This window comes from Helicoverpa armigera, chromosome 6 (assembly GCF_030705265.1).
Source record: "Helicoverpa armigera isolate CAAS_96S chromosome 6, ASM3070526v1, whole genome shotgun sequence".
Taxonomy (NCBI): Eukaryota; Metazoa; Arthropoda; class Insecta; order Lepidoptera; family Noctuidae; genus Helicoverpa; species Helicoverpa armigera.
This window is the reverse complement of record NC_087125.1, coordinates 6,079,709-6,095,084: the sequence shown is the minus strand read 5'-3', so window position 1 is coordinate 6,095,084 and position 15,376 is coordinate 6,079,709. Positions and strand designations below refer to the sequence as shown.

Here is a 15,376-nt window from a genome sequence, read left to right as displayed (position 1 = left end):
ACTATGTTGGGGTCGGCTTCCAGTCTAACCGGATTCAGCTGAGTACCAGTGCTTTCAAACACTAACAATCATTAAATAAAATTTTCATATGTAAATGAGAAGATGTTATATTATTTCTGATGCCAACTAATATGTGTTCTTTATATGCTGTAAAAAATCAAAGCCTAAAATGATTGGCCTTCCTAAACAGGATAACTTAACAACTATTGCAGAAATAACGTTGATACAGCTATATCGCGCTTATTACATTACAGAGTATGATAAAAATAGTGGGAAAGTAAATTGGAATTAAATAACCACAAAATAATTTTAAGTAACTCTTCTAGTCATATAAAATTATACTCGTACCTGAATGACATTGAAATATATATTTATTTACGAGCAAAATGATAGATATTAGATACCTATTACTTTTCCAGGTTAAATAAGCTTATATCCATTTTGCGCTACACAAGCATACCGCTTATAAAAATATACATACAACGATAAGGTAATTGAAACCCTAATGTTAATTCGTAGTACCTTATGAATAAATGCTAAATCACCAGGTAGCAAACATAATTCACGTTGTGTGTGTGATTTTAAGGCCTACGTGAACGTATTTTCCTAATAGACTTTGATATTGTAAACCAAAGTAGATATGTGATTTTAACTATACCAAGCCATTTCAAATACATAACTTATCCCAATAAAAACTATAAATAGTTCTAATAATCGACTAAAATCAAGCATTAAAGGAAATTAAGGAGCGAGCGTCGCCCGTGTGTCTATATTTAGCTTTCCTGAAACGTCTTACTACGTCATAAAAATAACAATCGTTTTTGCGAGATGGTCTCGAGTTCAACAGGAACGTATTTGTTGAATGACGTACATTTGTAATAGTAAACGCTAATACTTGTGAAGGCGCTCGCTCGGCCGTGGAAAGCTCACACACAGTGAGGCAGGAACGAAGTAGCGGCCGGGCGCGGGCGGCGCGGCCGTATGAAAGCTCCGTCCCGTACGAGCGGTGCCGTTAGCGCAGGCTCGGGCGGGCGGCGAGGCGGCGGCGGCGGGCGGGCCGTGGGAGGTACCGTTAATGACGTCGCATCCGTGACGTCGCCGTCGTGACGTCAGACGGCGCGATATAGCCACCAGCCTCGGCGGCGGCGGCCTCAGTAACGCACCGCCCGTTCGCCAGCGCGTACCTCCGCGCGCCCTCTCGCGACCTGCCCCGACGCAACCGACTGACTGAGTGAGTGAGTGCGCGTGCAGTGAGTGGAATGTGCTCGGCCGCATGAGGATCCTGCTGAGCGAGCTGGGACTGTCCGGCGCGTGCTTCGGTCTGACCCTGGAGCCGCGCGCCTCCTCGCTGGAGCCCGTGAAGCCTGCGCCAGGTCAGCGCCCGCACGACGATCCGCCATCCACTTCTGTGTTTATTTTCGCTTTCGTTGTGTAGAACCTCTGGGTGTTGTAGACTGTGTGGGACTGTCGTGATGATGGCCATCGGCTAGAATGCGAGGTGCGTTGCTGACGCCCTCCAGCCAACACTGCGGCCTTAGACAATTCCAACACACACGTACGTACTTCCCTTTTTGTTTTATTTTATTATTTTTTAATTTAATTTAAGAACAATTTATATTTTATTTTATCCCGAATGTTTACCGACTACTTTTAATCCCTCTACCTAAACTTTTCGTTAGTACCTACAACTCTCAAAACTTTTATTGTATCAGAGCTTTCAATTATTTCGTCTGAGTACACTTACAAAGTGATATTTCTTGGTTACTACTGTGATAAAAAAAATAAAGCGGTCGTTTATTATAATGCCTAGGTCATGACCTACCGGTTACAGCGTGTGATAAAAATTCATAAGTGAAAACGACTTTAAGGAAAAGCTGCTTTAAGGAGAAGCTACTTTATTTTTCATGAACAAAATAACATTGGGATAATTAGTGAGTGTTAGCAAAACCTCTATGTTACTAATTTTTAAAAAGCGTTGAAAAGCTCCTTGAAAGCTTTAACACATCCCAATAAGAAATATACTAGTCAATTCAAATTTGAACTACAATTGTCCCTCTAGAATTTTCAATTAAAATGTTTTATGACTTTGTCATAAAAAAATACAGACAAAAGGAGTTCAACATATAAAAAATTATATGAGGAAGGAGGAGAGGAAAATGAGGAAAATTTAAATTAAAACTTGTCACAGTCTTCGGAATTAAAACATAGTGTGGAACAAATAATAGGCACAATTACCGGTTATAATAGTTCGCTAAAACTAATAGTGTTTAAGATTCATAATATCGTCATCACCGGATCTATGAATATTTTTAAAAGTGACAGTGAATTACCAGAATTTAGGTGAAACAAGTACTTAATGGTGAAATATATTTCCACACCGGCAGGGCCGGTTTAGGATGACACATGCCGGTTCGCAGCATAAATTAACTTATACTTATCTCTGAATCTGTCCTAAGACCAATCATCTTGATCGAAAATTGTTAGTTGAACATTAAATATTTCCCGACGTGACTTAAACAAGCACTCTATAATTGATAATAAGTTGATTCGTTAAATTATAATCGGATTTGTTTGAGTGACCGCGCGTTAGGTAACTTGAAGTATAATGTGAGATGTTTATGTCGCGATCGGGTCCGTCCGATGGCCTCAGCCAGCCGATGGTTGCTGCCACTTGCCCAATCGGTTGTCGCAACCGGCAGACGTTGCACCTGTCGAGATGCGAGCCTGTGCAAATTGCCGACGCACTACCGATACCTACTATACCTATTCTACCATATATCCACATATCAACTAAGCAAACATGTTCCATTGTTGACGGACTATCTGCAGCTTAAGTTTCCTATGTAGACACTATAACAACATTCCTACATAAACGCTGAGGTGCCAACGAATTATCTAAATTGATGCTAAAATAGAATAACAAACTTTCACTTTTTGTTTTCATAAGTGTGTGCTTAATATTGGACAAAAGCGGTTCTATAAGTAATACAATAACATTTTTGGCAAATGTATGCTAATGTTTTTGAAAAGTATGCAAACTGATAAAATAGTAGACAGTAAAAGTGTCTAACGTGTATAATTCATCAATTGAGTGAATTAAATAATAGCGTAGGGAAGTAAGGTTGACACTCCACAGTGTATTGATACGTCTGCTATCAGTCGCCAGCTGGCGTGACGTCACGACCCGGAGCGCGTCACTCTCACTGCGGCCCCCGAACCCACCCCTAGCCAGAAATAAAAGATACTGCGATTTTCCCCTCAATACACGCACCGGGGAACAGTTCTGTATTTTTTTTGTATTGTGTAGTTATTACATTGATGTTGATTCTATTACCTTTTAGTCAAAAACTTCACACATATTAAAGGATCCTTCAATATAATTTACATGCGAACTGTAAAGACAGTACCTAATGCCGGTAGACAGACATTAAACTGACGTCTACCTCATTCCTCGAAGGCGCTATTTTTTAGATTCTTAATGCTTTCGTTTAATAGCGGGATTGCGTCACGAGTCTAAAAATATGAGGGTGGTGTTTGAAACGACAGTAAATGGTGGGGTGGTAGGCTGAGCGTGAGGTGGTGCGGTGGGCCTCGGCCTCGGCCTCCGCATCGAGCGGAGCCTGTGACGTCATGGACGCGTGACGTCACACATCGACCGCGCGCTTCAAGGACGCCCTTGCCTGCCGCCCAACCGGCTACCGACTTCCTCCTAACTTAGAATCACTTTACGCAAACAACAAATATTAAAACATGAGTAGTCGGCTGTGTTTTGCATCCGATAATATTGACCCACAAAGTCAATATACTTAATTTGGTGGTTTTACCGGCACTAGACAGATCACAAGATATGTTGTTTTATAGACCGACTACGTTTTGGCCACCAAAATCCATGAAGTAAGGTATAAAAGCTCTGATAACAGTAGGAAATTTCTGCCTTCCTATCCGAGACAGGGGTGTGACCAGTTCAGGGGCACCGCATTGTAAATATAGGTAGGTGTGAAAATATAACTTCTCTTTTATAAATATGTATGTTCTATTTGTATTGTATTAGCAGTAGTACTAGTGTGACTTATTGTAATTGTTGATTAGTTGAACTTCGTTTTAAATTCCGCTTACAGTTTCAAGGTAGTTTTCTACTTCGTTGTTAGCATTCGTACTTGTTTGTGTTTATATTTATTATCATGATTTTAAAGTATAAGTACATCTTAGACTTAATTATGTTAAAATTTATATAAGGTTAAGTTTCACAAACACATTGATATATTTGTGATAAATATTTCGACGTTAGAATCACTTAATTACATGGTTACGTACCAAGGCCGAAAAAGAACGTACATATATGGTCGTTGTAACATAATTTGCGAACTATGTGCAGCTAAAATAATATTTAAGATCTTGTCAGTAATGCGTTAGTGCGAAAACACTCACTTTCATTATTTTTAACTCTGGCAGGAGTATCCTAGTGAATTTTTACTTTGAAATGTTAACAATCCATTTTATGAGTCTATTTTGATATGCAAAAATAAACTTCGTTAATTTCTAAATTATTAACCAACCAAAAAATCACACTTATAAATGTATAATTACGTTACATTATAACTTTCGCGTTTTCGGCTGAAAACAAATACAAAACGCCAAACACAGACATCTTAGTTTTGAACCCGATATTAATTACATTCATCAGAACTTCTTTAAAAATATAAAAAAAAACACTGACTAATTAATAAGCTTCCTTGCGATGTTTTAGCGCAAGTTCGCAATAACTGGTCACTTGTCACTGATATCCTGTGTTTTAATACTTGTCTATAGTACAAACTAGTAGGAACTCACCTGCTTTGAGAACTCAGACAAATCTTGTCAGTATAGATAAATCAAACTATCAAAAGTATCCGGTAAAACAAGGACACTGAAGTTGTCTAGACGGTATTTAGATAAAAAAAAAGATATTTTTTCTCGTCTGACGTGAGTTGTTCATAATAATATATGCAAATAATTAAATTAAGAGCTTAAAACATTGTTTTTATAATAGACGATTTTCCTGTTATATACGGAATACCTATACCTAGGTATTACAGCATTTTCCCTTTATTTTATACTTTTGTGAATTCTATGCTTACCTATCAATAAAACAACAACAAAAAATACAGTTCAATCTAAAAAGAAAATTAAGAGAAAATTAATAAGAGAACATTGTTTTGAATTATTTACCAACGATTCCCGATTTTGTTCAACTTCTAAAAAACCCCATTGTAAAACTATGTTAATGTGTAAATCTTATTGCTGGCAAAAATAAGATTCGATCGAGAAAAAATATCTAAACTATATTCTGTATTGTAATTACATTATTATGTTTTTGTATAAAATATGTAGGCATAAATACATATCTGCAACGTCGACAGCAAAAGAAATGTATAACCCGCAATTTTAAATTTATAGGCAAGTACAATCATAATCATATGTAAATGCTTTACGTTACATCACATAAAACCGACTTCCCTACATATACTCGTAGATACATAATTTCCGTAGCCTACAACAAGACTCGGGGTGGTTTCATCTGCCGGAGAAACGGCGGACACGCCGGTCATAACAATTTTAAACAGAAAATAATATCGTATCTACAAGAAAATATTAATAAATAAATGAACTTGCAAAACAGCATGTTACCTTAAGCTAGAAGCTTTATCTAGTATGCAAAAACAATGACAAGTGGCAAAAGCTCTAGTAGCGCAAAAAAAGTTGCTTTAAGAATTAATTAGATTTCGTAGTAACATTTTAATTTGATAAATCACATCAAACGTTTCGCCCCTCAAGCATACACTTAACTCATTAGCGCAATTTCAATACTCTAACAGCATTCGATAAATGAAATTAGACGCGGAATAGGGGCGGCATATTCAATAACGTTTTACCTGCAGACGCGAGAGGTGGCGGCGGGGGGTGGCTGTGACGTCGATCCTGATGACGTCACTGGTAAGCCTGCCCCCGCCCACGCAGCCACAACAGCTGATAATTCCACCGAAATCACGTTTATTTGATATAACACACGCTTGTGACGTCCGCGCCCTTCCGACTAGTTGCCACCAGACTAGACGCTGTTACGTCGACTAACTTTATATCTATTTTTGTTTAGGGTTCAACCTGAGGTTACAATAAGTATGTCTAACGAACTTATAGTAAAAACTTCTATCTGTAGTACCTATATAAAACTTGTTTTCAACAATAAATTATGAAACATGAGCCTGTGTCAAAGCTTCTGAAATAAATCAATGTAACACGTGCATCACAATGTGTTTGTTCGCTGGTTTCTGTCAGCTGTGAATAATATTTAAGTTAGGAATAAGTAAAGAGGTTGCACGAACAGGTTGCAGTTGGCCGTAGTAGTAGTAGAATACGATTATGTCCCGCGCACAATTTATGGCGGGAAAATTTAAACGTTTAAATAACATTGGTCAGTTGTAAGAGTGTACCGTTTAATTCAATATTTGAATATGGAAAAAAATGTTTTTCCTCAAGCTTCAAATTGTAAAAGTATCTAACGGACTTTTGCCTATTCTCAAAATACGTATGATAGTGTTATGGCTTCATAATTATCTATATTATCTGCTACGCATGTTAGTGATGACCAGACATTGTACAACAAACTAATCTATGTACTCGTACACTCCTCTGACGTGTTCACGCGACTATTACGCAAAAAGCTACGCGCAAAAACGTCATATAATGAGAAAGCTCATAAAAGCTTGTTTGCCGATAACGTACGTATGAGTTAATAGTCTACTTCAAACTGAATCGATGACGGGTGACGTAGACAGACACACTAATGCAAACTTTAAATAATCAATAGCGCAGTGGATGACGCCCTAACGCCATCTGCCGGATAGTTCGTGATACGATTAGACAGTGTACAACCTCCTTTCCAGCGAAGTTCCACTGTGCGTGCGTAGCTTTCCCGAGAAGGTAACTCTCGTAGAATCTAATAGAGGGCATTGGGACGCACAAAAGCAATAATTTTTGTTCGATAAACTTATCTACTTATTTACTTGAAACGCTCTGTAATGTAACTACGAACTCTTTCCTAAATAACCGAAAAAGTTGTCCTGAAGCACTTCACATTAATTTCAAAGTGAAGCCAAAAATTTAAAAACTCGTGTTTTTCGTAGGGCCTACGGCGTAGTCGTTACGTAGTTTTCGTAGAAACCAAAAAAAAGGAACAAAAGACTTAAACTGCATACATGCAGGGGCTTTGGTAAAAATTAAGAAAATATTTTTTTGGGATTTGTAAATCATATTTATCTTAATTATTTTTGGGTATTTATCTTAATTATTTATCTTAATCTCATAAAAGAAGATATTGTTTGAAGAATTATATTATTAATGCATCGTAAAGATATTTGTCTTACGTGCAACAATAACCAATTTCATAGTAACATTTTATTGACTATATATTTTCTTTAATTGATTGTTGTAGTCCAATCTAGTGATGACTATAATTTATATTTTTTTAACTCATAAAAAAGTCAATGTTCCTTTTTCTAAAAAGTTAGTATAACTGTAACGTCCAAACTAAACTTTTCAGTGTTAAGTGTATATTCAAACATCTAACTTGTTTTTTATATAAAAAAGCAAATAACAGCATTTAATTGTAAACACAGGACAATAGACATACTTTTTTTATGAATTACAAGCTCAATATAGAGAAACGGTAGTATGTCGGCTGCTTTAAAATATATGTAAATTATGAATTGCGAATAGATTTAGTCAGCAGTAAATTGCTTTCATACTTTACTAAATTAAGTTGTTTGTACATTGAAATGATAAACTACTTAAGTTTCTCATTAAAGTCAATTATTACTTTATAGTCATGCATTTATTATTAACACTTAATTAAAAAGGTTAAATACCAATTAGCCATTCACATAAACGATTCATTAATTTGCATAAACATAAAATACTTTTTATTATAGTGTTCGAAATTTAAATCTTACAACTTTTGCACAACGTAAAGCAGTTGTGATGCCTAATACGTACTGATAAAAAAATCGGCGACTTGAGAACCACCTCTTTTTTTAAATCGGTTCAAAATTGTGACAAGATTTAAAATATCTAGTGTAGGTATATTAAAATCCCGTAATACGAAATTAGTATTCACACACAGTAGTGGTATAGTAGCCGACTTATTTAATGACTTCATACTATTTGGGTTATTTTGCTATGATATCATAGACGCAGTTCACCGCAAATATAAAGTGATTCGCGACGAGAATAGATTTAAATTAACATAAAATTTGACATAATTAGCATTCTCAATCACTAATATTGGCTCTGCGGACAACTGCGAAAAATAACGAAACTTAAATGAGCCTTATTTGATTGTCTTAATACAAATACACCTGTTCTATTGGTTTTTTTATGGGTTTATCGAAATCTTTATCTCATAGAATAAATACTTTTCACTAATTATTATTTTGCCATGGGTTTTATGTGCATATTGTATTCATTAGTTAGTCAACTTTATCTCGTACTAATAGACAAATTATCTACATTATTACTACGTTCATTAATAATATTAAATTCAGAAATTAAAAAAAAAAACACTGCGTCTTCGCTCTAAAACGATTGTGGTTATTTTTATTTACAGTAATTTACTCTTTAAAGTTAGCTCTTCAGATACATTATAAATCAAACTTCAGTTTTGCCTATTATGAACATCTAAAGCGACCTAGCTACATTTTATTTGTGTAAAGATATTAGTAGATAAATATTTCGATATCAGTCGGGCGTGCGTAAAAAATAGTAAGTACATCGAAGGTCTTACAATACGTTTTGAGAAAATATTGTCAAGTTAAATGCATCTTCTATTGTACAACATCGACTTATCTACATTTGAATACTTTACGACTTCATAGATTTTTATCTCAACTTAAAACAAAACATGTATAACGTCGCCACTATTTTTTTTTATTTGACCCTACAACGGCTATTTGCTGCTATTCTACAAATAAGAGTTTACATAGTATGGATGAAGTGTTCGAATAAAATATAAAGATGTGATCATAGCGGCTGATATAATTCAGCATTATTCCTATGATTTTTCCATAATTACTGACTTTATTAGAACGATATCTCTAAATTGTATTATTATATTTATTATAACTTTAACTATATGTATAAGTACATAAATGGGTTTTATAAAGAAAGCTGGTGATTTCATGAACATATCAAAAGAACGATACCTATTTATTTAGATACATAGTTTTAAAGTCGTAAAAAGAACGAAAATAATCAAGAAATGTCTAAAAGCTTTTCTTTTGGCGAAATTCGAATAATATTTATATCTTATCAAGATGTCTTAATTAGTCTAGTAGCTTGCAGTAGGTAAAGTTCAGTGGGAAATATGTATTTTTACACCGATTTCGTTTATAAAAATAAGTCGTGTTCGTAAGTAAATGAGTCGATCTTCCTCAACGCTAGTATATAACGAGTACTTTTGTACAAGAATATTATTTTAATATTTCTAGAAATGTTCAAAACAAACTGATGGTAACAAAAGCTTGTTTTGTTTATAGCTTAATAAGACTGAAATTAATGGTTCTTAACATAATAGAAACTGCAAATGCCACTGATTTCATAACCTCCCAAGGGATCCATCGCCTTTTCGCCCCAAAAATTTTCGAGCGCATCCGCTGTGCGATTGTGAACACTAGTGTGTTACAATAAAGCACAAATTAAATATTAAATCGTTGCTTGTTCGCGACGTTGTTTTAATAGACCTAGATGAGGTGTATACATAGGATTCAATTTTCTGGGCGTGGCGAATCAAGCACCGTGACACAATGTATTCAAAACGCCAATATTCGGTTGGCAAAACTGCTGTATAAAATGGGAGACCTTTCCTTCCCGTCGTCATTGTTAGTCGTACAAGGGTAGCGATCACCACTGATCAGGGTTCGAATACCCGGTGAGAGTAGGTACATATCGATTAGTTAGCATCGAGTGCTTGTGGTGAAGGAAGAATCAAAGTATGTTCGCCGAGGGTAAATATAAATGATGCATGGCTCGAATAGCGTGATAGTTCAAAGGATGGTGCCGTCAATATCATGTCTACCGGCTACCCGACGCATTCACAATCGGCATTTCGCCTTGCTTGACCGTTTTCCGTTAAAGTGCCGGTTGTTTCTCGATTTTGCGCATTTTTGTTACGCAAAATCAATGGATCGTCAAGTAGCAGTAAATTAATATTATTAATTGTACAGTGGATCATACTAAAGTGATGATGTCTGATTGTTACAGGGCCGAGCGCCATAGAGTCGCGCTCGCCAAGCGCCTTCACACCCAACTCCTCCAGCATGCTACTGCTGCAGACACACGTAAGTTACACTTTTGTCTTTGTAGCCATATTGACTTTGTACCGTAAACAAGATCTTATTAAACTGAAATATGCCAGAAAAAAATAAACAATTGTAATACGATCACATTTATTGATTAACGTCCATAATACAATTCATTATTGATTAGAACACCTGCATTGATTGTCAAATAGGCGGTTACATACGGCCCTTATAGAATCGAGTAGACAATTGAATAAGCACGCCATTGGTTAGTCACGGCCGCCCCTGACGGCCATCCACCGCCTACCACTTCTGCGACGCCTTCGTTATTGATTGTTATTTCTATTTCAGAGCAACTACGGTTCGTCCTTCACTGATCTACTGTCGCCGCAATATCAAGAAGACTCGACTGAAATCTTAGAAGAAAATCTAGATCCATTCCCGGACGTCGAATTTCACGCCCCGGTCCCGCCTGAAGTTAAATCTCATCGTGCTACGCCCATTAGCGAGGCTTCATCGCCGACTCTAGGCCCAGCGTTACCTAGTTTTGAAGAAACCTATTCGGTCCGTTATCCTAAACAAGAAATGGCGGAATTTGGAATCAAAATGGACGAGGACTGCTATAACGTGAGCGCATATCAAGGACATACGTCCACTCAACTTCTGTATCAATATCATCAACCGTCAATCCCATACGTACCGTCAACATATTACGCTCCGGCGCAACAGTGCAGTCCTACATTTGATACCGGCGGTGTTACGCCTAATCAAGACTCGTACTCTTTACCTCCCTTCCCGAGTTCAGTGGACCTACACATATCTACGGACCAAAGCTCAAGGCAACGTCGAGCTTCCTTGCCGGTGCAGCGGTCTGAGTCCACCAGCTCTAATGATAGCCCCAAGGTTCCTGGTGGCCGAATTCACTGTATGCAAGCGTCTGCACCTAGCTCCGCGTCCAGTTCTCCTGGCGTGGCGCCGGACGGTGCTGGCCCCCGCGTCGCTCCGTCATCGCCGAGCCAGCTGTGCGCTGTGTGTGGAGATACCGCCGCTTGCCAACACTATGGAGTTAGGACTTGCGAAGGTTGCAAAGGATTTTTTAAGAGAACTGTTCAAAAGGGTTCTAAATACGTGTGCTTAGCCGAAAAGTCATGTCCTGTAGACAAGAGAAGACGAAATAGATGTCAGTTCTGTCGGTTCCAGAAATGTCTTAATGTGGGCATGGTAAAAGAAGTCGTACGAACTGATTCTTTGAAGGGCAGACGTGGTAGACTGCCGTCAAAACCGAAATGTCCACAGGAGTCACCTCCGAGTCCTCCTATTTCATTGATCACAGCGCTTGTGAGAGCGCATGTCGATACTTCTCCGGACTTTGCCAATCTCGACTACTCCCAATATCGGGAACCAAATCCCATGGAGCCACCAATGTCGGACTTAGAAGTGATTCAACAATTTTACACTCTTTTGACAACATCGATTGATATGATCAAAGTGTTTGCCGACAAAGTACCAGGTTACGGCGATTTGTGCCCGGAAGATCGAGAACAGCTGTTTGCATCAGCTCGTCTTGAACTATTCGTTCTACGACTCGCTTACCGCACACGTCCAGAAGACACCAAGTTAACTTTCTGCAATGGCGTCGTACTCGACAAGCGGCAGTGCCAGCGATCCTTTGGAGACTGGCTCCATGCTGTACTGGATTTCAGCAACACGCTACACTCAATGGACATCGACATATCGACGTTTGCCTGTCTTTGCGCATTAACTTTGATAACAGGTGTGTATTTCAATAAATACTTGTAAATAATCGCTAAAAAAATCATAAAATAACTCTATTACACATATCTCATACAATACTATTTATATTTTCGTGGGTCAAGTTTTAATAATTCATTTTTGTTTTGTTCTCAGATCGTCACGGTCTCAAAGAACCTCACCGTGTGGAACAGTTACAAATGAAGATAATCGGATGCCTGCGCGCTCACATGCCGGGCGGAGGCGGCGCGGGCGGCGGCGGCGGCGCGCCGCACTTCAGCCGCGTGCTGGGCGCGCTGCCCGAGCTGCGCTCGCTGTCGGTGCAGGGCCTGCAGCGCATCTTCTACCTGAAGCTGGAGGACCTGGTGCCGGCGCCGCCGCTCATCGAGAACATGTTCCGCTCCAGCCTGCCCTTCTGAACGCCCCGCGCCCCACCCCCGAGGACCACTCCCGCCTTCGAAACTTGTTCTCCTTCTGTTTTAGAGCCGACTCCGTTATTTTTTTAAGTGTTTAGATTATAAAAATATTTTTCTAGAGTTTAGATGGACGTTAGTTAGGACGCGATCTCCCACGGAATCGGTTCGTGCTACTCGTATGAATTTAATATTAAGTATCTACTTAATAGAGACAATCTTACCATGTAAGTCCTAAGTTAAGATTAATTTATTGAAACGTTTAGGAATTTGTCTTTTGGGTGTGATTTCGTTTATTCTTACAATGTTGTGTATTTAGTAGTCTGCATTTGAGTTACCGCTCGTGATCGATGGCATCTTGTCGTACAAATATTCCTATGTTATTTACTTACGTATTACTTTAGATAGGGAAAATCTAGTCACAAGACTTAGAAATGTTATAAAAATTTGCTCGTAAATATCGGGCTTTTTATTATAATTAATATAAGTAAAGTTACTTTAAGAACGATAAGGCATTTAATGTCCTTTTGTACGAATGTGAACGGCGGGCGCCGGCAGCTCGCGCCAGCAAGCCTACCCGCGCTGCGCCGCGCGCCCCCGAGTGACGCCGGAGAGCGATGTTAGTGTGACAACGACACGATTGTTGGAAGTTACCTTTTAGTTTTAAATTATTTTGTAATATTTTTAGACGCTAGGACACTAATGTAATTTGTTATCATAATTATACCTAAGGCCTGAGAAAAAGTTCAGCATGTTCGACGTCCCCAATGTAAATCCTTAAAATACAACGTGTCTTAAAGAGTACCTTTATAGGTAGATAGCGTAGATTTTTCTTATGTGGACCTTTTATATGCTTACTGAAATACATATTATATATGTATTTAGTAAATATTTAAACATATCACGATATTGTTTTTAAAAATTGTGATTGCACTTTGTACCTATTAATTGATATCCTTTGCATCTCATTAAGCTAGGCCAATATATAAACAAATTTACATTAAATTAAATTGCTATTAAAGTCGCTGTCTATTTTTGCTCGTAAGTATAAATGAATAGAAACACTACTGATATGATCAGGTTAGATGTCTGTATTTTTATGTACCGCATTTTGAGTAATCGAAGAATGGACTATTTAAAAATTTCACTGGACCAAATAGGTGATAACTCACGTCCTGGTGTGGCCTATCCGGAAAGAGCTATGCTAAGATCCTTTAAATCATTATCTATAGATCGCCGTTTGGCGGATATTTTTTACGTAATCTGACGGTGTGGATCAATGTCTGTGTAGCTGAATGTTGCCTTGTATCTCCCAAAAGACTAGATACCTGCAGCAGCACTGTAGGTATAGAATTTTTACGGAATGTTTGCACGTACCTATTGTACCACTGGGTGCTCTGTCCAACCTTTAACTACATTTATAACTTAAGTAGGTACATAGATAGGTCAAGGAATTTAAGATTCATATCTGTCATAACTATTGAGTAGGTGAGTGAATAGATGTTCCTTAAAGTAACATTTATTCCGATAAATATAAAATGAGAGTGATTGTTGAAATTGATGTCCTTTAACATAGAGTTCGTGATAAACGTTGTCTATTACATCGTAGAGTTAAGAAATTCAAGACGCATGGAAATTAATAATTTTATACAAAGAATTTGGTAGTAACCTTAATTAATAATAATGCTGGACTTTTTACTCGAACGCCACAACTCCCTTCTAATATTATTAATTTTATAGATTTATAATCGTAGTCAAGAAAATTATTTGTCGTTAATTTTTCAATTGTGACGAATTTCATAACGATTGAACCTAAATATTGTACCTACGTAATACTTCGGTTGTGCTTGAAATACTGTTACCCTATACCTAAACCGAAATAATTTATGTTTTTTTACAAAACGAGACTACTTATCCATTAAAACTGCAATTGACATTCCTACATTACAAGCCTGCTAAGCCTACTCTTGTTCATTCAATGTTAAAATAAGCCATAACCCATAAGTTAGGGACCGTCGCATGTAAGCGCTTCTAAGAACATACATAGATTTAATAAACCAACCTGAACTGCATTAGTACCAGTTAGCCATTTAATATTTATACCCATGCAAGCCTTGCCATAAGTCATTTAATATGGACATTATCTAGAGTTGCTGTCTGCGTTATACGCACACAAAGGGTTTCCTATATATAGATAGATACCTACATATACAAACTCAGTTGACATCATTAAAACAATAAAGCATTAAATAATAAATACGATACTTATTGTAGAGCTTACAAGAGACGCTACCCTACGTACTTAGTACCTTACTATTAATAAATACATGTTTATGCAGGCAATCAAATAATGTCATCATTATGTAATATTTCCCTCCATAGGTGTGTACCTGTATACCTTTCGCCTAAGTGACATGTTAAGTACCTAATTATTATCTTTTCTTCTAAGGTTTGTAATGAACTGCATTTCTTAAATCTCAACATAGTTACATAATGTGCTTTTGTTATGATATGTTATACATTTTCTTTGTAAATACTTCGTCAAAATAATATCGATGCGAATGCGTCAATGGAAATACGTCTCTTTTATTTATTCTCATTTTTAAACCCTTATATCATAGTAGGTAACAAACATAGGGCTCAACCTCTACTAAAGAGCAAAAGTTCTTAGCTTTCATATCTCAAAATTATGAAATAACGTTCTAAGACATACCACTCTCGTAGCACAAGTGGCTGTTTAAACTAACTGAAATTCTGACAACCAGGCCCGCCGTAAGCGGGCGTGCAGCGCGTGCACCGCACGCGGGCGGCACGTCCTAGGGGGCGGCAAATCGAGCGACTTATCACGTTATATTAAAAAAAAACAATATCTTTTTACCA

General features: G+C 37.4%; 1 protein-coding gene across 3 annotated transcripts; it reads left to right on the top strand.

Annotated features, from left to right (window-relative positions):
• Positions 1-1,038: 1,038 nt before the first annotated feature.
• On the top strand, positions 1,039-15,072 carry LOC110371938 (probable nuclear hormone receptor HR38). 3 transcript variants are annotated; one of them, XM_064035210.1, is made up of 5 exons: positions 1,042-1,373; positions 1,454-1,555; positions 10,294-10,370; positions 10,683-12,105; positions 12,240-15,072. In XM_064035210.1, the coding sequence occupies exons 2-5, from the start codon at positions 1,492-1,494 to the stop codon at positions 12,500-12,502; spliced, it is 1,827 nt and encodes a 608-aa protein (XP_063891280.1). In that variant the 5' UTR covers positions 1,042-1,373; positions 1,454-1,491; the 3' UTR covers positions 12,503-15,072. The 3 variants fall into 3 exon arrangements, with proteins under 3 accessions (XP_021184079.3, XP_063891280.1, XP_063891279.1); XM_021328404.3 differs by lacking the exon at positions 1,454-1,555 and having other exon boundaries at positions 1,039-1,373; XM_064035209.1 differs by having other exon boundaries at positions 1,043-1,555.
• Positions 15,073-15,376: the final 304 nt, after the last annotated feature.